The sequence below is a fragment of the Lepidochelys kempii genome, chromosome 2 (genome assembly GCF_965140285.1).
Source record: "Lepidochelys kempii isolate rLepKem1 chromosome 2, rLepKem1.hap1, whole genome shotgun sequence".
In the NCBI taxonomy this organism is placed as follows: Eukaryota; Metazoa; Chordata; order Testudines; family Cheloniidae; genus Lepidochelys; species Lepidochelys kempii.
The window spans coordinates 232,033,926-232,058,029 of NC_136381.1; the positions used below are offsets into that span (position 1 = coordinate 232,033,926).

Below are 24,104 nucleotides of genomic sequence, written 5' to 3' on the forward strand. Positions count from 1 at the left end.
ATCAGAGTAACAGCCGTGTTACTCTGTATTCGCAAAAAGAAAAGGAGTACTTGTGGCACCTTAGAGACTAACCAATTTATTTGAGCATAAGCTTTCATTAGCTGTAGCTCACGAAAGCTTATGCTCAAATAAATTGGTTAGTCTCTAAGGTGCCACAAGTCCTCCTTTTCTTTTTTTGAGAGGTAGAAAACAGGCTCCTTCCTGTTTCAGCTCTAGCTCAGACCAAAATCAAAACCACAGGGGCATGTGCAAGTCTGGGAATGGCCCTGTGTTGGATTCAAAGTTCTAGTATTGGCCCATCTCATGAGTGAACAATTTTTGGATCCAGTTGAGTTAGCCTTCCTCACATGAAGCCAACAGAAAGCCTGACTCTGGAAAGTTTGGAGGATTGGGCCGTTTAAAGTACTCTAAACAATATTATTTTAGGAAGACTTGACGTCTGTAACTGTCTATGGGGATGGTTGAGTTTTAAGAGGAAAATAATGAGAAATGGAAAGAGAGGCAGAACCTTTATGTGTTTTCAAAAAGGACTTGAAACCCTCTGTTTTATTTTAAGTTTTATTCTGGAAATTAAGCAGTACATTTTTCAAACCAGGCTTTAGGGATTTAGTCCCCAGCAGGCACAGGTTTTAAAGCTGACTTGTGATGCTGGGTACCTCAGTTTTTGCATAGGCAGCTTGACAACTTTGCAGGATCTAAGTTTCGTATGTCAAGAGCTCAGCACTTTCTGAAAATCAGGACTCTTTCAGCAATGACAACTTGGTCACATAAACCCTGAGGCACCAAAAATCACTAGACACATCTGGAAATCTCAGCTAGAATCCACTGATGCGTATGTCATTTGAAGAGCTGCATCTGCCTAGTGGGCTACAAAAATGGATAGACAGACAAAAACTGAGCTTTCTCATTTTTCCACATCTTGGATTGGCAGGAGCAGAAGCACAGGTCTCTATTCTGCTCCTTGCTGAGAAGTGAGAGACCTGAGTCTCACAGAGGGGATTCCAGCATCAAAACACCAGGTCAGCTATTGGAAGGCCTCAATTATATTTATAATATCAGCAAGCAGAGCAAATGTGAGCAGTCACAAGGACTTCACATAAACCATTTTTATTGATTGATTTTATTTACATACCATGAAAAGTGTGTGAGGTGCTGTGCAGAAAGTAAGAAGACATGGTTCCAAAGAGTGTGCTGTCTAATCCAGAAATATATAAAGGACAGGGGACAAATGGGCAGTGACATTTAAACAAGCATCATGTTAGTTCCAGAATTGACTTGTTTTTTTGACGGGGAGGCAAGGATTGTTTTATATTTTTGGTGATATTTATCATTTGGTAAAATCTTTGGAGTAAAGGACTAGGATTTGCAGGCCTCTTGGAAAAAGTATGTTTTCAAAAGGGACTTGAAGGAGAGGGTAGGAGCCTATTGCCCATTGGTTAAAAGGATCTCATACAGGTCGAAAAGGCATAATGGAGGAAGGCATACAGAAAGGAACCCTGGAAGACCCTTTATAAATATGAATAATGTATATTTTCAGACATTTATGATGTATCTCTTGAAAGATTTCTATCCCTGATGAAAAGGCCTAGAAGAGGATATTTGTTCTTGGGGGACCAGGAATATTTAGCAGTTGTTTTCATTGCCTCCATCCAGTTAGTAAAATCCAGTATCATTTCCTGTGTGTCTGCTGATGTAGATATCAGATGCAAATGAGGTGGGGAAAGATTTTGAATTCCTTTGTCAGCATGGTATGGGGAGAGAAGGAGAGACATGGCAGCAGTAAACAATGGGATTCCAACAATATTTTATTGTACTATCAAGGTATTTTTTTCAAAGCAGGATTTTATATTCAGTCTGGAATATCTGGTGTGTCCTTGTGTCAGAGAGTTAAAATCTCTTAGCAGGTTACTATAGATTGTTGTGTAAGGAAATATCACTTATTCCTCTGCATCTCAGGTCAGTACTTAATATTATTATGAACACATTATAACAGCAAAGAATTGCATAGTCTTTACCACACAGGAAAAATAATAAATCTGGTTCAGAAAAGAAAAGGCAATCAAATGAAGGTAGTAATAAATCTTAACCCTTGTCCCTCTTTCTTATTCCCAGTGGGAGGATAAGCGGATTGGGAACTTCAAGAGGAGTTTGAGCCTAATGAGAGGTTATTTCCTCTGGAGTTCTTTTAACTGAGATTAAGGAGAGTTCTAAGCACCTTAATTTCTCCAGATGAAGACAAACCTGAGGAAAATCAGACATTAAATTTAGTGAAATCACTATAAAATAATTCCCATCAGACCACAAGAGGAAGTTTTGGATTCCTCTCCAGAAAACCCCCATAGATGCGGTTTACTCAGAATATAAATTTCCCAATAAATCTTGGTGTGTAAATATACAAATCTAAACTTCTTGCAATATATAGAAAGGTAATTCTCCCATTGTTTTGGGGCAGCTGTCACTTATCATGACTGGGTGCTGGCAGACTGGAAGTCATGACTACTATTATTGGAAACCACTGTCAGTTGCTACTCTATTGTTGCTGATGATGCCTTGACTAGAGCTGGTCAAGAATTTTTTATCAGAAAGAGAAACATTTGGAAAGAATCGCTGAGATCCTGTGCAGAGAGGGAAGTGGGGGTATGGAGGGTTTGAGGACTGAGTAAAAGTTGATAGCTGGGATCGGGGACCTGGAATTCAATTAAACTGGAGAAGTGGAGTTTGTTAGCTAGAAATATGGTGTTAATGAAGGAGAGAATGAATTTTAGTGGAAGAAGTCAGCTTAGTCAACAGATTTCCCCAAACGATTCTCCACAGTGTGAGAGCAGGAGCAGATGAAGTGGCTGTTGGGTCTGAACCAGGAATGTGGGTTGGCATGAAAGACATTGCGAAGGGAGCCAAAGAGTCAAGAATGGAGGAGAGTGAGGAATGAAAAAAAAAGGAGAAGAGAGAAGGGAGGAATGGGTTGAAAGCAGACAAGAGGTCATCAACATTGATAGACTGGAACTCAGAGAAAGGCCGAGTGACAGGACATGAGGGAGGGGGCTGATGAGTGATCCTATAAGATACAAGGTGGTGGCCAGAGAGGGAGAACTCACCAACAGAGATATCAGAGCGAGAGCAATGCATGGTAAAGATCAAGTCAAGTGAACAGCACTTTTGGTGAGTGGGAGAGTTGGAAAGGGCTGCAGGTTGAAAGGAGACGGGAGGGCAAAGAAACGTGCAGCGAAGGGTTCGGCAGCATGGAAGCTGAAGTCACTGAGGATGATTGTGGAGGATTGTGAGGAGATGAAGAGCGAGATCCAGGGGTCAAAATCAGAGAGGAAAGCTGATGGGGAGGAGTTGGGTGGATGATGGGTGACAGGAAGAAGAAGAGGAAGAAGAGAAAAAATGTGCATGCAGTGCTGTTCAAAAGAAAAAGAGAGACTGAGAAGGGGGATGAGGGAGGGTTTCAAAGTGGCAGAAAAGGGAAAGTATAAGCCCAACACCCCCGCCACTGTCTGATCCGGGGTGGGGAATGTGAGAGGATAGGCCTCCGTGACAGAGGGCAGCTGCAGAAGCCATGTCAGACTAAGAAGTCCAGGACACTGCAAAAGCCAGGAGTGAGCTCTGAAAATGTCATGAATGGCTGTGAACTTTGGAGAAATGGAATGGGTGATCTAGAGACGGCAAGACAAGGGAGGAAGATGGAGAGGGATGGATGGGAGGTTAGGAATGGTGGCACAAGAGGGGCAGAGGTGATGTGGTGGGACGGGTGTGGGAGGTGGAGAGGTTCCGGAGAGAGGGAGGGAGGTCAGGGATGTGGCAAATGTCACCCAAATTGAGGTGGAGGAAATAGATGTAGGACCTAGATTGATGCTGGTAGAGAGAGGCAGGAGGAAGTAGGGCTGGTGGGAACTGTAAAGGGGTGAACATGACACGGCAGGGGAAATAAAGCCTGTGGGGGAAAGAAAGGAGGAAGGTAAAGGAGGATGGGTACTATGAGGCAAAAGAGGCATGTCGTGAGAGCTAGGAATAAGTGGCAGATGGACAAGATTACACACACACGCATACAAACACACAAAGCAGAGTTTGAAAAGTGCTGTGAAGATACTTGTACATTGCCCCACACTGATAGGGAAAGTAACAACCAGAGTGACCACAGAAGCAGCAGCACTGGTATAAGTACCAGAAATAACAACTTTTCAATATCATTTATTACTCTAATGGAGCATATGTTTAGCCTGGGCCTTTCGCCATCAGCCCAGGTTGAAACAGCAGTCCAGAAAAACTCAATATGTGTGTTTGTCAGTAGAAGAATAGCTTCTTAACAAATAAAAAGTCTCTCTCAGTGGTCTGCAACCTTTTCTGGACTGAGTCACCTTTCTTATTGTCATATCTGCTGCATTGTTGTATGTCAATACACATATGTATACATATAATACATAAGGGTCACAGGATGACTGGATGCAATAGGAAGGTCAAAGGCAAAGCGTAGATTATTTGTTTATTTCACCCTGGAGTTTGTTTGTTTTTGTAAAACAGAAGGAATGGCTGGAGAATGCTGTAAACAAAACAATAATTCCAGAAACAGAATCCAGAATATTGTCAGAATGAGCTGTGAACTGGTGATGCCAGGTACATACCAGAAAAAAGGGTGCACCTTACATCCCACCTCATGCTGAACCAGCTTCAGTGACTGGCATTTGTTGGGAGGGGGGAGGGAACAGAGACAGGGCAACTTCCATCCCCTTTTAGCCCCTTCACTTCCAGTGGGTGGCAGCCACAGTGCAAGGGCTACATTGTTCAGGGCACCTGAAGCTCTGGTTGACCATTCCTAAATACAGCTGTGTAGAGGAGGGTGTGTCTCACTGCCTTGTAGTTCCCTGTGCAAGATACTACTATAATATATGGTTTCAGAGTAACAGCCGTGTTAGTCTGTATTCGCAAAAAGAAAAGGAGTACTTGTGGCACCTTAGAGACTAACCAATTTATTTGAGCATGAGCTTTCGTGAGCTACAGCTCACTTCATTGGATGCATTCATCGGAGCTGTAGCTCACGAAAGCTCATGCTCAAATAAATTGGTTAGTCTCTAAGGTGCCACAAGTACTCCTTTTCTTTTTACTATAATGTATGTGCAGTAAATCGCTGAATCCAGTCGTCATGGATAGAAATGGAAATCTAGCCTCCTGGCACCCTGCCCTATGCTTAATCTGTATGACTGTATATATGGCTTTTTGAGATAGGAGGATACATCTCCTCCACTTTTACAAAATTTGCATGTGAAAACATTTGAGCAAAAGTGTATTTTTGCGTATTTGCACACCTCACTGTGAAAATATTCCATCTTCTGTGATTACCCAAAGAATTGACACTTTGGGGCTGTGACATTATACAAAATGGCTTGGTAACAAATTTTGCACGAGTTTTTATGAAAATGTTTAATTAGTTTCATCCACTCCTTTCAGCACCCCTTTCACATATACCGTGGCGATGAGTGTGGCATCAGAACCTGAACAGAAAAAAATGGAATAGTTAGTCAAAATGCCCTTTAAAATCAATAGGAATTTGACTGAGTAAGGAGTGATGAATTTGGGCCCCTGATATGGTTAAATGGGGTACATTTAGGCCCTGATCCTGCATGAATTTACATACATGCTCAACTTTACACACAGATAATTGATCCATTGATTTTGATATGCATAAATTAAGTACATGCTTAAGTCTTTACCATATTAAGACCCCCAATTCTGCAATGCCCAGAGGTACTGGATATTTCTACTTCACTTTGTTTCAATTAAATGCTTAAATTGATAGGAATTCTATCATCATTTAGCATTTTTAATATCCGCTTCAGTTTAAGGCTGTGTTTAATTCCCCAATCAATAGACATTACTCTACTTCTTTTTGTAAAAATTAATCAGTGGTTTCTTTCTAATAATGTTGGGGAAGTTTTCCCGTACCAAAGAGATTTCAAGGGCAGACTGCACGTATGTGCCGAGACAACAAAACGATTAAATGCACTTAATGCCAGAGAATGCTTCTGTTCTGTTTTGTCTACCATGCTGTAAAACTAAAAGCCGAATGCTTCTCTTGGTGTTCATTCATTTTATTTGTGTGCTGGATAGATGAGAGTGATTTTCAAATTTTAAACCAATTAAACCTAATAAATTGTAATCCTGTTTTAGAGATTGTTCAAGGAAAGTAGAATCAAAGGGATGGACATTTTGGAGTTACTGAAACCTTTACCACATAATGTTGCCTATGTATTTTATGAATAAAAATAATACATGAATGAAATAACATTATATTTGACAATCAATTTTACAAACTTTATTTCAATCAGTGTTCACTATATTGCATCTACCTGATAGAAGTCCCAGGGTCATCCTAGAATCCTTACTCCTGATTTCAATCCTTCACCTTAGTTCCCCCCAAAGAGAACATTTTAATATACACTTCTGCTTTCAGGCTGTAGCTCCAAAAGAACAGTTAGAGAGAGACCCACATTCACTTGACTAAAGAATTTCATCACCCTTAATTACGTTGCTTGTAGACCAAAATGGGAGTTGACACACCTGATGAATAGATCTATAACATTTGAACGCAGAGAAACAGAATGGGAACAGGAGTTTCATTGTAAGCAAATTAGTTATGTAAGTCATAATTGTTTTTAATCAACATCCATCTCATTTATATTGCTAAGTACCAATGAGAGGCCTTTGTTTGTTATTTTATCTTTAACTAAACATGCCATAGGTTCTAAATCAGTGAGACATTACAAAAGGTCAAAGGCTAAGTTTGCAGTGTGTGTCTCTGCTCAGTCATTACCACGACCTATGAGAGATATCTATAGCTAATGATGAGACACTATGTATAGGGCCATCAGTTCAATGCTGTTGGAGTCAGTCACTTAGTCGCATCTCAGTTTTTTCAATGTGTGATGTGTCTCAGGACCTCCTTTTAATACAGGTACCAGCAATTCCATGCTTAAATTATTAGGAAATTTGTAAAATGGATTAATAAAATATTTGCATACACGGATTGCTTATGTAATACCAAAAGTACTCCACTTCACTTCTCTACCTCTCTCAGTCTCCATAACCAAGTGTGATGCAATATTATTCACATAAGCATGCTCCCAACAGGCATACTATATACCAAGATGTTATTCATCTTTTTGCTTCCCTGCCTACCTTTACTTTTGCCTCCATTCCTTTTAGATTTTGCTTGTTTACAAACTGTTTGCTACAATTCTTCATTATTGGTCGTATTCGATAGGTCACCTACATTACATGGTGTTCGTTCAGCTTGATTAGGTGACTGATTATTTTTTTAAATAGGAGAATAACAAATAGCTTTAAGGTGGATAGACATTAAAATATAGCTTGAATATATGTTGTTGACAACTAAAGTTCACTATTCCTCTGCCCTTTTAACTATCTGGTAGTAATCACCAATATGCATAATCCTATCCTTAGCTAAAGACAATGAGAATCAATAGGTCCATCTCAAGATGAGAAACATATTGTCTGTGTAGCATTAATCAAGCTAAAACTACAATCCAAAATTCCTAGGAAAGGAAAATTCTGGTGTTTGATAAGGAATTTTCCAGCTACTGTTAGTTTTACAAACGAAGGACTTCCATAATTTACTTATGGATGAGACTTCCATCTCTCTTGATCTAGTAAAGGAGAAACCCTGTGAGGCAACAGACAAGTGTAAATGTCCCCTTTCCTGTGCAGAGTACCCCATTGTCTCCTATATGTTAATTAAGAACTAGAGAAGTAGAGAAAAATATGTAGGTTTAAATTAGTTAGGAATAGCCTGACTGATGATCCAAAAACCTGAAAGCTCCAGAGATCAAACTTCCTGGTACCTCAGGAGCTTCCTCTCTCTCTTTCTCTCTCTTTCCTTCCTTCCTTCTCTCTCTCACGCTCTCTCTCTCTCTGTATATATAATATATATATAATTTTGTGCCACCTTGGAAACCATACATTTGTTTACTTTGTGATGCAGATAGAAATCTCTATATGTGAATAATCTATCTTGTTCTTCTAATGTAATGTCTCACATCCTATGATAAGCCTTGAAAGATGTGAAGAGTGTTAGATATAATCAAAGATTGATCAAATCAAAGTACCATGTGTCTACAAGATTTAGAAAATCATAGGGATTTTGTTTGTTTTCTCTGATTAATGATTGTTGCACTCCAGAAGCGATAGGAACTATATGGCACTGGAAGGGAAAAAAGGAATGTTAAAGATAAAAGCCTCTAGCAAGGGTATAACTTCAGAATACTAAGAGATATTGCTTTAAAGGGAGGATTTATGTTAATAGTTGGTGCAAATAATGAAATGAACTGAATTAAACCCTCCAACTAAAGGAAGCATTGAATAAATGTGTTACATATTGATATCATCTACTGGATATCAACAAAAAAGCAGAGAAACCAAGAGAGCTAAAATCTGAGCACTCAGTTGGCACATGTCAATAGAAATCAGAGGGTAGCTTCCTTCAAGGAGCTTGAAGTCAGTGTATAGAAATCTGAGGGCTCCACGTGGGACCCCAGAGGGTTTTGGGTTTTGTTGTTGTTTTTTAGAAGAGATTTTGAAGAGTTTGTTAATCCCCTGTACAGCAAAGACTCTCCCCCTTGTTTAATGCCTGTGGGGGAAAGATTCTCCCCTTCTCACAGGCCACAGGACTAAACAGAGTTGACTGAACCCACAAACTAGCTGCAGAATCTCCAGTGCGACCAAAACCTGCACCAGCTATATAGAAAGGACTCTTCCTTATTCCAGGGGTAACAGGATAAGAAGAAGGGGTGAGATTTCATTTCAAAGGTTGTATTTCCTTTTTTTTCTTTAACATACAATACTGTAAGGTATCTTGCTGAGTCTACATTCTTTAATGAAACCTCAAATAGCCATATTTTAGGTTTTAACTAATGATATATCTGTGCCATCTTTTGTAAGTCCAAGCAAATTGGCTGAAGAGAGATTGAACCATAAATTTAAGCAATTGCTTTTGATATTCTAAACTTGTCCCTTTGGACCAATCCATTCAAATAGCAGGAACCATTCTCTTAAAAGTGCCTTCAAGACAAGTGTATGTTTTTTCTTTGGAGAAATACTGGAAGTGTAGCAAATGTGGTAGGTACTAAAGAGTTGATTATCAATAAATCATAAGTAAATGTTATAAGAAATCATGGTTATTTGCTCTGCTCCTTGATATAATTGCTGAGCCTCAACCCAAGTCTTTGACAGTTGCTTGCAAGACTGTATTGGTGATTTCAGTACATGCCAAGAACTTGGTTGTGTCTGTATTTTCTTGGTAAACTGTTGATTGTATACAAATGTGGTTCTGGGTGAGTTAATAAATTGTTGTTTAGTTAAGAATAAACAAATGCACCTATATAAGAAATATAATTTGAGTTAAAAGGAGACATTACAATAATTTAGCATTAAATAGTAAGCTAACACTTCTTGAACTCAATTAAAAAAGGTTTTCCTATTTAGATTCCATTCTAATATTAGCTATAACACTTATCCAATTGGGAAATCTAGTTTGTTAGATTTTAGCTTTAAAATCTAACTGATACCAAGCATATTCATAAAATGGATCCCATGGCAAAATAAAAGCTTCTAAAATACAAACAATTCGGTGACAAACCATTCGTTCTAAACTGTGTGAAAATCTGTGGGCCACAACATTTTCACAAACAACTAGAGTTTGAACAGTCACAGCTACAGATCCACCAACCATAGTAAATAAATTCTGTGATTTTATTCACAAAAATACTTGCAAGTAATTTTTTACTATATGATGAATTATAATATTGATATTCCTCGCCAACCTACTAGAATTCTTTGCGGGGGTCAACAAGCATGTGGACAAGGGGGATCCAGTGGATATAGTGTATTTAGATTTTCAGAAAGCCTTTGACAGAGTCCCTCACCAAAGGGTCTTAAGCAAAGTAAGCAGTCATGGATTAGGTTTTCTCATGGATTGGTAACCGGTTAAAAGATAGGAAACAAAGGGTAGGAATAAATGGTCAGTTTTCAGAATGGAGAGAGGTAAATAGTGGTGTCCCCCAGGGGTCTGTACTGGGACAACTCCTATTAAACATTTTCATAAATTATCTGGAAAAAGGGGGTAAACAGTGAGGTGGCAAAATTTGCAGATGATACAAAACTACTCAAGATAGTTAAGTCCCAGGCAGACTGTGAAGAGTTACAGAAGGATCTCTCAAAACTGGGTGACTGGGCAACAAAATGGCAGATGAACTTCAGCATTGATAAATGCAACGTAATACAAATTGGAAAACATAATCTCAACTGTACATATAAAATGATGGGGTCTGAATTAGCTGTTACCACTCAAGAAAGAGATCTTGGAGACATTGTGGATAGTTCTTTGAAAACATCCACTTAATGTGCAGCGGCAGTCAAAAAAGCAAACAGAATATTGGGAATCATAAAGAAAGGGATAGATAATAAGACAGACAATATTATATTGCCTCTATATAAATTCATGGTATGCCCACATCTTGAATACTGCATGTGTAACCCACACACCTCCTGGGTGTGGTGTTCTGTCCCATCTAGTGGCACCGAGACCACTTAGAGAGAGAGATTAATGAGTTTTCTCTATAGCCTTAGCTAACAGCGAGTTGGCTTTTAGCTCATGCAATAGAGGCTCATGCACTAAGCTCCAGAGGTCCCTGGTTTGATCCTGCCCACCGGTGACAGGGGTCTGTCGACGTTACACATGCAGATGTGGTTGCCGCATCTCAAAAAAAATATATTGGACTTGGAAAAGGTTCAGAAAAGGGCAACAAAAATTATTAGAGGTATGGAACGGCTGCCGTATGAGGAGAGATTAATAAGACTGGGACTTTTCAGCTTGAAAAAGAGACAACTAAGGGGGGATATGATAGAGGTCTATAAAATCGTGACTTGTGTGGAGAAAGTAAATAAGGAAGTGGCATTTACTCCTTTTCATAACATAAGAACTAGGAGCCACCCAATGAAATTAATAGGCAGCAGGTTTAAAACACACAAAAGGAAGTATTTTTTCACACAACTCACAGTCAACCTGTGGAACTCCTTGCCCGAGGATGTTGTGAAGGTCAAGACAATAATAAGGTTCAAAAAAGAACTAGATAAATTCATGGAGGATAGGTCCATCGACAGCTATTAGCCAGGATGGGCAGGGATGGTGTCCCTGGCCTCTGTTTGCCAGAACCTGGGAATGGGCAGCAGGGGATGGATCACTTGATGATTATTTGTTCTGTTCATTCCCTCTGGGGCACCTGGCATTGGCCACTATCGGAAGACAGGATACTGGGCTAGATGGACCTTTGGTCTGACTCAGTATGGCCATTCTTATGTTCTATTCAAATACTAAGCATAATGTATGCTGTACATCTGCTCAGCTTGCATACTGGGATTGTACTACAGCCTTTTGAGGCTAATTTTTTATTTACATTGGCACACTTGTAATTCAGGATGTTACTGTTTCCATTTAAAGCATATTGGGTAAACCTATGGATTTCTTATCTTTGTTAGTTTTCTTATTACACTTATTACCATGGTAACAATTGGAAAAGATTGTACCTATTTGAGAGAGATCCCCTATATTTAAAATTGAAGAAATATCCTTGTAACCAATAATATATTTCCAAACACAAAGAATGCACCTGAGTCAGGTATAAAGTCAAACGTACTGCTGCTGACATTTTTGATCACTAGTATTACCCAAACCAGCATTAACTATTACAGTGGGTATTCTCAGAATGAAAATACAGACTGATTTGTGTGTGTGTAAGTGTAAGATAACAACATACACTGCTTTGAAGTTTGGTCATACACGCAGTAATTTGTGTATTAGTGCTCCATCCATTATAGATGTTTTTTGTGATTTGTATGATAGTCTCTTCATCTTACTCTTTTTTCCTCTCTATCCCAGCAAAACATGTGTCAATCATTTACTGACAAAATTCAGTATAATACTGGAGTATCAAGGGGCATATCTCAGGGTCTTCCCTTTGTCTTCATGCAGTAGTAATTTAGCAATCTGTGCTTTACATATACCTTATTATACATATCTCCTTTCATCTTCAGACTGATAACGGCCTTTCAAAAGCGTGGAGTGAGTCTGGGAACCCTGCTGATGAATGGAAGAAAGCAGAATTGCACTTGGGGAAGCTGAGGAATTTTGAAGTCATATTTGAAGGCATTCGTGCCAAAGACCTAGGTGGAGGAGCAGCAATAGATGATATTGAGTTCAAGAATTGCTCCATAAGTAAGTGAAAGGGACTTGTTTTCTGTGGAAATAGCTGGAATGGAAAGAGTGAGCTCATGACTGATTTTAAGCATATTATGGTTTAACTGATAAGATTTGCCGTGATGTCACTATATATAAAATCAGTCATGAACAAATTATTTTTATTCTTGAAATTCTAATAGAAATTCTGTTTAAATGGGAACTTTCACACCCATGCAACATTCTCAAGCAAGTGGACAAAAAGCCAGTAAATATCTGAATTCTCTTTCCTGCTTTTTAAGCTATTTGGTTTTGAATAAAAGCCCATTGGCTCCTATGCAACCAAGGAGGAGGGCATATGAGCCAGTTTACCTACCTAGGTGCCATTCTATGCCTGGGAGCAAAAGCTTCCCCTCTCTCCCCACCTTGGGATCAGAGTAGCTCTGTGTCTGTGGACTTCACTGTGGGCATCATTCTAGTAGCCTTTTGGGGGATAGGAAGGAATTTTTCCCTCACTGCCAGATTGACCCAGGCAGGGTGGCTCCCTCTGAGCAGTGTGGCATCCAGTGGGTAGGTTAGGTCATATTGTATTCCTGCTGTTGTGACTTCACAGTTGCCAATGCAGGTAACTGTTTAATAGGGGGTCCAGTTGCCTGATAAACTGAAAGTGAAAGTTGTTTCCTTAAAGAAGGTGTGGAATGGGGTTACAGCTCCTAATGTCTGGTACAGTGAGAAGACCACCACTTTTGCCCTTTCCCTCAACCCTTATATGAGAGGGGAGCTGTGGGGTCCCAGCAATGGTTCTGGGAACAGGTTAAAGGTGTGGAGGGGCTGAAAGCAGCCCTCCCCCAGGTTGTGCAAATAACCAAAGGAAGGTTAACCTTCACCGAACAAGTTATTGCTGGATTGTGCCCAGATGTATTACATTAATAAAGCTGTGGACTAGTTAAACCAAAGTCCAGGTGTCTTGTCAGTCTTCCTACAGTGTCCGGGACAATTTACAAATTTGAGTTCACCACAGAATTTAAGAGGGATTCAGCTAACAAAAATGACAAGGAAATTACAAAAAAAAAAAATGTAAATCATGTCATAAGTCTGGTACCAGTTTATTTTCATGTGAATATAATGTTTTAAAATAATAGTGCACATTTGCTAGTGCAATTAGTAGAAGCAAAATCTATTAGTACTTACAATTACCTCTATTTGTACTTACAAATACCCATACATTATATGAAGTTAAAGGTAAACGATGTATGTATTGAGGTTATGCTGTAAAATTTGCTTCTACTAACTTTACGAGCTAACGAGCTCTGCATTTTGAGAGTGTATGCAAATATATATATATATGTATTAGTATTGGTATTATATACAGATAAATATTCATGGTTCTCTTTAATTCCATATATTGTAAGATATTTTGAAAATAACACTATATTTATTATTGAAAATATTCTATATAGAACTGTCTTTATATGAAAGAAAATGTTTGCCTCAGTAGGGTGCTCATCAATGGATTTTCAAATTCCAAAATATATGTAAATGTTGAAGGTTTACTTTAGGTTTAGTCTCTCTGACTTATTGTCTGAACCTGAATGTTAATATTGTTTTATAACCACCCTTGCATGAAAAGACCATTGCAGTAAGGCAATTCAGAAGTAACTTTGGTTTATTATGATGTTTTAGCAACTATTTGTTTCAAGAGCACTACTTCAACAATGGGCTCTCCTGAGAACGCAATTATATATGAGTTAGGATTATTTTCACATACATTACAATTTCTGCAACACCACAGTCCTGTGTAATTTGCAGAATGTTAGGGTTTATGAGCATTGGTGACTCGTGGGATGCTTTTCTTGTAGGTGTCTGGGCTATGCTGTTGAACTCCAAAAGGAGGCCAAGTGATTATGAGAGAGGCGCAAAGCTGTTTTATAAACAAAACTGAAATGAAAAAAGATCTAGTGAGGAAAGTTAGAAGCACAAGATAATCTTCCTTTACAGAGCTATCACTTGCCTGGCAGATGTCTCTGGCAACATTATGGGGAAATTTTTACAAAATGGTGAATTACTCATTTATCTATTGGGCACAGTGAGGTTTTCATTAAACTTCAGGTGTACACATCCAATTTCTTTAACAGTCTCCTTTTCTTTTAGCTTTACAAACACCATGTATTTCAGCCAATGGAAGGAAAATCTCATTCCCCAGTAATTTTTTGAATTTCTCTGTATTTACTCTCTGGATAGCCCAGAGTTCTATAGGTTACAATCTCAGATTCTACACTTTGGTCTTTGTGTTCCTCTTTTAGAGAGGAAAAATAATCCAAAACCCCAGCGGCTATGAAAGTTTTGCTATTCGTCTTCCTTCTGCTCAGTTCTGTATTGTGGTAACAGAGGCAGCATACTATGAACTGGGAATTCTCCAGGGGGCTGGGAGGTGGGATGAAGATTTACAAGAAACTCTGGCTACAATCCTGTGACTCCTCACCTAGTTATGTGGTCCCTCCCTCTATGATCCACTCAGCTAACACAAAATAGAGCTCTGTTTCTATTGGTTCCAATAGCACTCTAACCCCGTCATTGGAAGTGAAAGTGTACAGAAGAGGAGATTAAACTCTTTTAGGCAGCATTAGCTACTCTGGTTTTTATGCAGATATTAGGAATGCATGAAGATTGGGAAAAGGCTGTTTAGAGAACTGTTCCCTGATTCCTCCCTCTACTCCAGGGCCCATTCCCTTTTTCCACATGCCTTTTTCCTTCAGCTACAAAGGAAACAACATTATCTCAGGTAGGTGGATGCGTTTTCCTCTCCATGTCATTTCTCCCTTCCTACCTCCTGCCACGTATGTTTTCACAGTATCAAAGCAGTTTTAGGCCCCAAAGCTTATGAGTGAGGTTTGCAGAATTTTCTTGGTAGATATCCTATTCTTTGGAGTTCCCTCCATGCTGAAATGTGATTAAGCACAAATTCAGTTAATTTTAGAAAGACACATTTCTTTGCCAAATGGATTAAACCCTGGTTGCCTAGCTGACTAGTAGAGCTGCAATTACCAGGGAGGTGTCTCTGGTTGAAATCATGAATGTCTTGGCTTACCTATATTGTCATAATAATTATTATAAGCAATTGTCTGGTGCTTAAGTAATCTACAGTATTTTAGAGGAATACAGCCTTATTGTTTGTTGTAAGATGACTACTGTAGTTGCCGTATTATAAGGGCCCTGTGCCACCACAGCACAGGTGCGTAGAGAGGTGTTTGTCTTTTGTGAGGAACTCCATACTCCAGGGCCACATAACAAATATTCTATCTTATTGGTGCCTGGGTGGCAAGAATGTGCTGAATAAAGAATGGAACCCATGCCGTTTCCCACTGTGGGACTTCCCTCTCCATGGGGGTTTTAGAGAGAGGCACAGGTTAATCTGTCAGCGACTGTGTGAATTTTATGCCTTTTCAGCATACTTTTTAGGAGACAGGATATGGGACTGGTTGGCTTCCCCAGCCACACTTCCTGTTTGGTGATTATTTCTTCTTCTTAACATGTATGCATGTGCTGTACTGAATGGAGCTGCTGGGCTTGTTGCATTCACCACAAATGCAGGTTTAGTGCCTTCCTGGGGGATATTTCTATATAACTTGGCACCATTTTCCTGACTGCTCTGTGCAATTAGGGCCTGAAATAATGCTCATCAAAATCAAAGGGATTCTTTCCATTGGCTTTAATGTCCTTTGGATCAGGCCATTAATATGATTTTGTTCACTTCTATGCTACAGTTTGGGCCAAGCTTTTTAATTTTCCTAACACATCTGGAGTGCTGACATTTGTCTCAGTATGTTGTCACGAAGGAGCCTGCCCTTCCCTTACTTGTTCTTGTTTGTTATTGGCTCCTTTACCTTTGTAGAACAGGCAAATAAATTGCATTTTGCCGTATTCGCAAAAACAAGATTTCCCATCTGTTCCTAGCCTGGGGCACTCAGGACTATAGAAAGCATGTTGTGTCTAAGTTGTTTCTGTAGCACAATGCATGTGGTTTTATTATTTGATGTGTACGACTGAGAAAGATGGTTGTTAAACCCGTGAGCACAAGTATCGTGCAAACAGGCCAGACTTTTCTCCTTGTGACACTGCTCTGGGCACCATGAAGGCAGTGGCATCTATAGCCTAACTAGAATTGCTAAGGTGAGAGCAGTGGTGGCCACATTTGTATTTTCCAGTAAACAATGAGACCTGCAGGGTTGCAGTGTAATATAAAAGATATTCAAGCCGCTGTAACTAACACAGAGGAATAAATCACTAAAACAGCCCACAAAAGCCTTAAATAAAATAAAGAATAATTAACTATCGAGCTGGCAGCTCCCTCCATACAGCTTGATGATGCATTGTAAGACTGAGATAATCAGAAAGCAGTGGAAATCAGAGTGTTCTAAATTGGTTAGGAAAATTTTTTGACAATGACCTATGCATCAGAAAACTCACCCAGAGAACAGGCAGTATGGGGTGGAAAGTTTTTAGCGCAGCTCTGGTCATCCCAAATGCCCAGGAGAGGCTCCTCCACATGTTCTCGGCCTACAGGAGCTGCTGAGGGCTATTCCAGGTTACTTGTACCTTTCTGTTTCTAACAGGACTATTTACCCCTGTGGGGGGTGGGTCTCAGTGAAGGCTGTTGCTCTCCAGAGTATAGACACATATTAACATTGCTTTTGCAGGGAGGAAATGTTGGGTAGTGGCTAGAGCAGAAGTTAATAGCCAGGGATCACAAGTTCTGTTTCCAGATCTGGAAAAGACTTACTGTGCATGTGCACACTTTCATTTGTTTCCTGCAACAACTCTCGGCTAACGGGTGCAATGCATATTATATGTCATAGTGGACTTTGCCTGGTGACGGATCAGCATTGCTTGTTCCTTGAATTTAGAGCCTTTATGAAAGCCATAACCTAACAAAGCACAAACTTTTCACTTGATTTCCTTTGTTTTTTAACTCATTAGAGTGTTGTTAACTAAAAACACTTATCTGAGCGGAGCATACAAATAGCTTTATTTCTTAAATTGCTGAGCAGCTGGAGTCCAATCCTGAAAGGACTGAGTGCACTAAACTCCCACTGACATCCATGGAAGTTGAGGGTAAGCAGCACCTTGAGGGACTTGCACCCCTAATGTGTGTCAGGACTCACAGGGAACTGTGAGAAATGCTACTGGAGTCTTTTGTCAGAGTCAGAAACAAACAAGATGCAAACAGTTCTTTTTAAAGAGGAACGGTTTGATAGGTTCCAGATTTGATCTTTTTCTAATTTGCAGATTTATGTATTATAATTCTTGCTGAAAAACCACCCAACTGTCCTAAATGATCCAGAGTGAATTTACAATGGTTGATACCTATTTTTAAAAATGTTCATTTTTATTATTGTACATATATTGTGTTTGTTATTTGCAGACCTATAATAATGGAAAACCAGAGGTTATTGATGGTACAAAGTAATGTCCATGGATTGTTTTATTTTTTCTAATTTTTGATCTCTTCGTTATGGCCATCTTGCAACTTCTAAAAATGGTTGGAAAGAAGTTGCAGTCCTGGACCACTTCCAGTCCCCCTAAAGAGCATATTGTGCATTGTTGATCTGAAATGAAAGAGACAGGCTCAGAGCTGATAGTTTGCCATCACATAATAGTGGGCTAAAATCAAGCATGCAAGATCTCAGAAGTGCTATTGCCATAAGTCTGGATTTTGTACATAAGGTAGTGGAAGAATTGCTGTCTGTAATAATTTGTTAAAAATATCAAGTTCTACTCCAGCTGGATGCAAGAGATGAGAATATCAGACTGAAAAAATAACTCACTAAACCAGATGATGTGACTTTGGCACTAATTATTTATCACAAGGCATCATTAAAGAACACAGATAATAACAATAATTCTAAATTCAAATGTAATGGAAATTTCCAGATAAGTGAGAGGAATGATCCATGTTATGTGTCTGCTGAATGATTAGCTGATTCATTTGGGCTTTCATGGTCTGTTAAATGAGTCTTGTGAAAATGCAGGAAGAAGAAACGAGCTGTACAATTCCAGTGACTTTTGTGAGCTGCCTCTTTGGAACCATATTTCACAAGGTTTTTTCTTTATCTTTAAGGTGATTAGGACTGGCATTCTCAGCTCCTTCCTGTTGCTCTTGTAGAGGTGCTATAAGCATATCCAATTAAAAAAAATAAAAACAACCATGGGGACTGCGACCTATTAAAGGAAAACTAGTTTAATTTATAGTTAGTGCTGACGAGAACACTTGCCCAAAGCTCTAACCAGATTTGATCTAAAATGTACAGATGGTTTAGAAATGTTTGGTTCACTTTTTAATATTTTTTATCATTTTTGTTCCTCCTCACTTTCTCCTTATGGCATGAATGAGAGGTGAAAGTATTGAAATAACCTCAGAAGAGCTTTGCTTTCGCCCCATCAGTAGAAGGAAGCTCGGAAAGTGTTGGGAGGAAAATCTGTTCTGGTGAGAATTCCAGCCCAGATATACAGATCCAAGAGATTGTGGCTAACCCAGTGTTTGGTTGCTTAGCCCAACTTTTGTTCTTTTTAAAATAGGCCATCACTTTACTTATGCCGGGTTAGTAAGGAATTCCCCCCCAAGTCAGAGTGGCAGGGTCCTTGGGGGCTCTGCAGCTTCCTTTGCGTCATGTGGGGCAGGTCTCTTGCTAGATTCATCTGGGTATATGTCACTTAATTCCAGAGGTGAGACTAAGTGATCCAGTAGTCCATTCTGTCCTTAAACTTTATTACTTGAATTTTCAATTCTGCACCATGCGACACGTTATAGTTAGTGAAGAAGCTAGTTTGCCCTGCTCAGGAACTCAAGAAGAGATCAAGAGTTTATAACAAATATGAACAACCATTGCAGAAATTGGCCCTGAAATGGTAGTCTTCTATGGACTTCAGAAAGAAATAAAAGCTGGAGTTGGTTTAGCTTCTCCAGATATATATTAGTATTAGTATTTCATAATGCAAAGCATGTTACCTTTTTATGGCTTTTGATAGTTATTCCCTTTCTCATTTTTTTCTTCCCCCTTTGGTATTGCTTAACGTTTTATGATTCTTTGCTCTTTTTCTATCATTTCTCCTGTATTAGGCTATTCTGAAACATGAGATTCAAAGGAGTCGGATCATGTCGTTAGCCCATCCAAAGCCCCACAAAGTCAGTGGAAAGATTCCCTTTGATTTCAATAGGCTTTGGATTAGGCCTTTGGAGAGAAATAATTTTATCAGCCCCTATACAGTTCTCAGGTACCACAATGATGGGTGAATTTACAAAACACTAGAATGGAATCACTGGGAATCTTTAAATTTTCATCATTACAGGAGAAAAAAGTTAATTTTAACAAATCTAGAAACCTTTTAGTATCATTCACTTATATCATCATTCAGTGACTGATAGATATAATTTATTTTCTTTGGGTGAGATTCTCACCGTGTTCTAGTGTGCCTACCTTGGGCCACTAGGTGCTTATGATCAACTGATTAGCCATCACAACCCGTAAATCTTTTTCAGAGTCACTGCTTCCCAGCATAGAGTTCCCCCTATGTCCATCCTGTAAATATGGCCTACTTTCTTTGTTCCTAGATATATATATATTTACATTTAGCCATAATAAAACACATATTGTTTGCTTGCTCCCAGTTTACCAAGAGATCCAGATGGCACTGTCAGTGACCTGTCCCCTTTCATTATTTAGCACTCCCCGATTTTTTGTGTCATCTGCAAACTTTATAGTGATCATTTTTGTTTTCATCCAGGGTCACTGATAATATTAAGTAGCGTGGGGCCAAGAACCGATCCCTCCAGGGTTCCACTGGAAATGCATCTGATCAGTGATGTTTCCCCCTTTACAATTACATTTTGACACCTATCAGTTAGCCAGTTTTAATTAATTTAATGCGTGCCATATTAATCTTATTCTAGTTCTTTAATGAAAATGTTGTGAGGTACTAAGTCAAGTGCTTTACAGAAATCTAAGTACATTATGTCAACACTATTACCTTTTATCAACCAAGATTTTTAATCTCTGGTGAAAAAAGATGCCAATTTAGATTCACTGGATCTGTTTTCCATAACCAATCTTGATTGGCATTCATGATATTACCCTCCTTTAATTCTTTCTTAATTGGATCTTGTATCAGCTTCCCCATTATCTTGTTCACAATTGATATCAGACTGACAGGCCTGTAATTACCCAGGTCATCCCATTTACTCTTTTTAAATATTGTCACAACATTAGCTTTCTTCTAATCTTCTGGAACTTCCCCAGTGTTCCAAGATTTATTGAAAATCATCATTAATGACCTACTAAGCTCTTGGTCAGTTCTTTTAAAACTTTTGGATACAAGTTTTCTGGACCTGCTGATTTAAAAATGTCTAACAGTAGTAGCTGCTGTTTGACATCCTGCTGAAATACTCGTGAACTGGAAAGAGTGTTATGTGCTATGACTACATCATCATTTTCTCCCAAATAAAAAACAGAAATATTCTTCTCCAGGACCATGCTATTATGTAGTCCTTGCAGGCAGCTGCTGCAGAATTCCCCATGAGGGTAGATGAGGAAGGAGGAGGGTTTGTTCCTAGGCAGGAGAAATTACTGCTGATCAAACCTACAGTGATTCCCAGATGGATTTTCAATGGGAAATATACCTGTATCTGATGGAAGCAAGCTGCACAGATTTATGTCTCAACTTCCCCTTCTGGCTCCACGTTCCCTCCCACAAAGCCATGGGTCTGTATAGAGGGTTCATTGGGTTTTGGGGACCAGGAAAGAAAATGCAAGACAGCTGCTGTTCTTTCCCTTGCTGTGTATGTTCACCATTTATTACTTGCCCAACCAAGACTGGAGCTTGGTGCTGTACAGATACATAATACCAGGCAGCCCAAGTCCCAAAGAGCTTAGCTTACAACCTAAATAGACATCACAGTCAGAGGATAGGATAAAATAAATGTTTATCCCCATTTTACTGATAGGAAGCTGCTGCATAGAAATTAAGTAATTTGACTAAGATCATATAGCATCTGTGAGCAAGCTGGGATTTGTACTCTGTCCAGGACCTTAATCGCAAGACCATCTCTCCTCTCTCCTTGCCACATTTAATTATCTTCCCTGCCATGCAGTGAAAGGTAGTATGTAATCCAATGTTCCCTGCTTACATATTTGGGGTTATATCTGATAGATCTTCCCAAAGTAATATTTCACTGTCATGTCAGGGAGCCTTAATTGTGTGGCAAGGCTTGGATATAAAGGATTTTTTTGCTTCAAACTTCCTATGGCATTTTTTATAAACCTGATTATCCTTTACTCAGAACCAGCCAAATTCTTTACCTTTCGCTAGCTCACAGTTCCATTGTAATGTTATAGTAATTTCAAAAAATTGGTTGAAAATTACACTGTTAACAACATGCAAGTTAAACTGTAATGCCTTAAAAAGAATAAATTAACATATAGGAAAATGCCTATTAAATTAATGTAAACACGTTAGTTTGAAGCATCTATCATGTTGCAGAACTTAGTATATACAATTCACAGAGCCTCCTGGAGTCTAGTTGAGTCTTCCACTATTTTTAAATATTAGGTAAGTTAACTCTTTGAGAGCTCTTTGTTGGGTCCCCTTTGTTGGGTCCTACAGTTTTCTTCTCTAGCCATTTGGAAACCACAGACATTCTCCTAAGCCTCCATTTGAATGCCATTCTGTGAAATGCCATCATTCTTGCTCTAAGGGTTATATCATGATAGAATGTAACTGTGAGATTGGCATGTGCTGCTCTTTTCAAACATGTTGCTGTTCCATGGGTCAATGGCTCCCGATAGCTTTCTCTTTGAATATATAAATGCAGCCCAGCACGTGAAAACGAGATCCTTAACAAACTCTTGCTTTGTACGTAGGTATTTGCTGAGGTTTATTGGTTTGGAATGATTTCTGTGTGTGGAGATGGGGGCAGTGTTTAGATTTCCATGGACCTTATTTAGGAGTTAGATTCTTTAAAAAAATTCACATGTATTAAAGGATATTGTTAATCTTGAATGAGACTATAAGGTAACAAAGTACCTTTCCACTTGGTTAAATGTCAAAGCACAGCCAAGGAATGTGATGAAACACAAAAGCCATTTATTTGCACACATCCCCCCACAGTCTGGACAAATGCAACAAGACAAGAAATTGTGGAGAAAAACCCTTATTTTACATGAAATACATCATTTAACCTTTCAACCACATGATAATCAAGTACTTCATCAGGAGGAGTTAGATTGGTTCATAAAGCAGTTCCACAGAAAGATTTAAATGCCACTCTTGTACACTGTAGTGTTATAATTCAATGGGTTAAATCATGGTAGAATGCCAGAGTCTGACAACCCAGTTTTTCAATTGCAGAAAGGTAGGAATTGGCAGGATAATATTTTGAAAAGCCTCACATTTTCTATGTTGATAGCAGCTTCTAACATGTTCTTATGTTAAATTGCATCCAGGCCTCGGAAATGAGATTGACATATATTAGTTTTCAGAAATGTTCTGGGATTAAGTATTTCTATTTTTTGAAAAATATTTAAAACAATGGTAACATGATACTTGAAAGGGTGCTGTTCTTGTGAATTTCCTCAGTCACTGTAGTTTCTGTAGTTACTTTTTATGATCAAAAACCATTATCATGTTTCTTGTTTTAGTATAATTTCTGTCAATACATTGGCTATGGTCAATCAGGGCCAGTATTGATGTATGCAGCAGAACGCTGTGCTCCCCCTCTCCCCTCCCACACCCACCCACCCTACATTTAGAGTTGAATTTTGATAGACTATGAAGTTTGGGGGAGGGTATTTTTGTTTTTAGATATTTGTACCAATTCTGGCATGTTGATTCCCAAAAAGATTTTGCCTTGGCCTTTGCCAGAGTCTTTGGCACAATCTATATACTGCTTGTAAATGTATATTGCAGTTCGTATGCAGCTACCCAGAAAAATGGTGTTCATGTGAGTTCTTACTCCAGAAGACTCCAAGCCACAATGTTCTGAATCTAGATCCAAACTTTCCAATAGTTATGTCTATTCAGATGTGCAGTTTGGGTAGGACACATCTACAGTTCATCCAATCTTACTTTTGCAACATAATAGTTCCTAGCTTACTGCCTGAAATGTTTTTAATTTTTAAATTAGTTGAGAAGTATATTGCAGTGTTGTTGTAGCCATGTTGGTTCCAGGATATTAGAGAGACAAGATGGGTGAGATAATATCTTTTACTGGACCAACTTCTGTTAGTGAAAGAGACAAGATTTTGACCTTATACAGAGCTATTACCTTAACTACCTTGTCTTTTTAAGAAGTATATAGTATTTTGAAAACCTGGGTTCTATTTCTGGTTTTACCACTAAGTCACTTAAATCCCTGAGTGCCCTTAGGTAAATCACTTAAACTTTCTATGCTTCGGTTTAATGTAAATGTTTAATTTATGATTATTATTCGATTATTATTAAATTAATACAATTAAATAAACAAATAATAAATAAAATTAAGTAATTGTATGTTTAATTTATTATTATTATTTGTTTATTTAATTGTATTATCTTTCATTACAAGGTTTGAGGCCTTTAGACAGGGCCGGCTTTAGGCACCAGCAAAACAAACAGGTGCTTGAGGCAACACATGTCTAGGGGCGGCATTCCGGCGCCTGCCATGCCACCCCTAGAAATGTGCTACCGCGTCCCCAGCTTGCCTCTGCCTCCTCCCCTAAGCACGCCGCCGCTCACTTCTCCCCACTCCCTCCCAGGCTTGCCACCTGCCAAACAGCTGTTTGGCATGGCAAGCCTGGGAGGGAGGAGAAGCTGACCAGCGGTGCAGCGG

At 39.0% G+C, this 24,104-nt stretch overlaps 1 protein-coding gene across 1 annotated transcript in view; it reads left to right on the plus strand.

Annotated features, from left to right (window-relative positions):
• Window positions 1-24,104, plus strand: part of MALRD1 (MAM and LDL receptor class A domain containing 1) — a 465,892-nt gene that overhangs the window by 325,087 nt on the left and 116,701 nt on the right. The window contains exon 29 of the mRNA XM_078851340.1: window positions 12,103-12,283. Within this exon, the coding sequence (XP_078707466.1) occupies window positions 12,103-12,283 (181 nt within the window). The remainder of the gene's footprint in view (window positions 1-12,102; window positions 12,284-24,104) is intronic.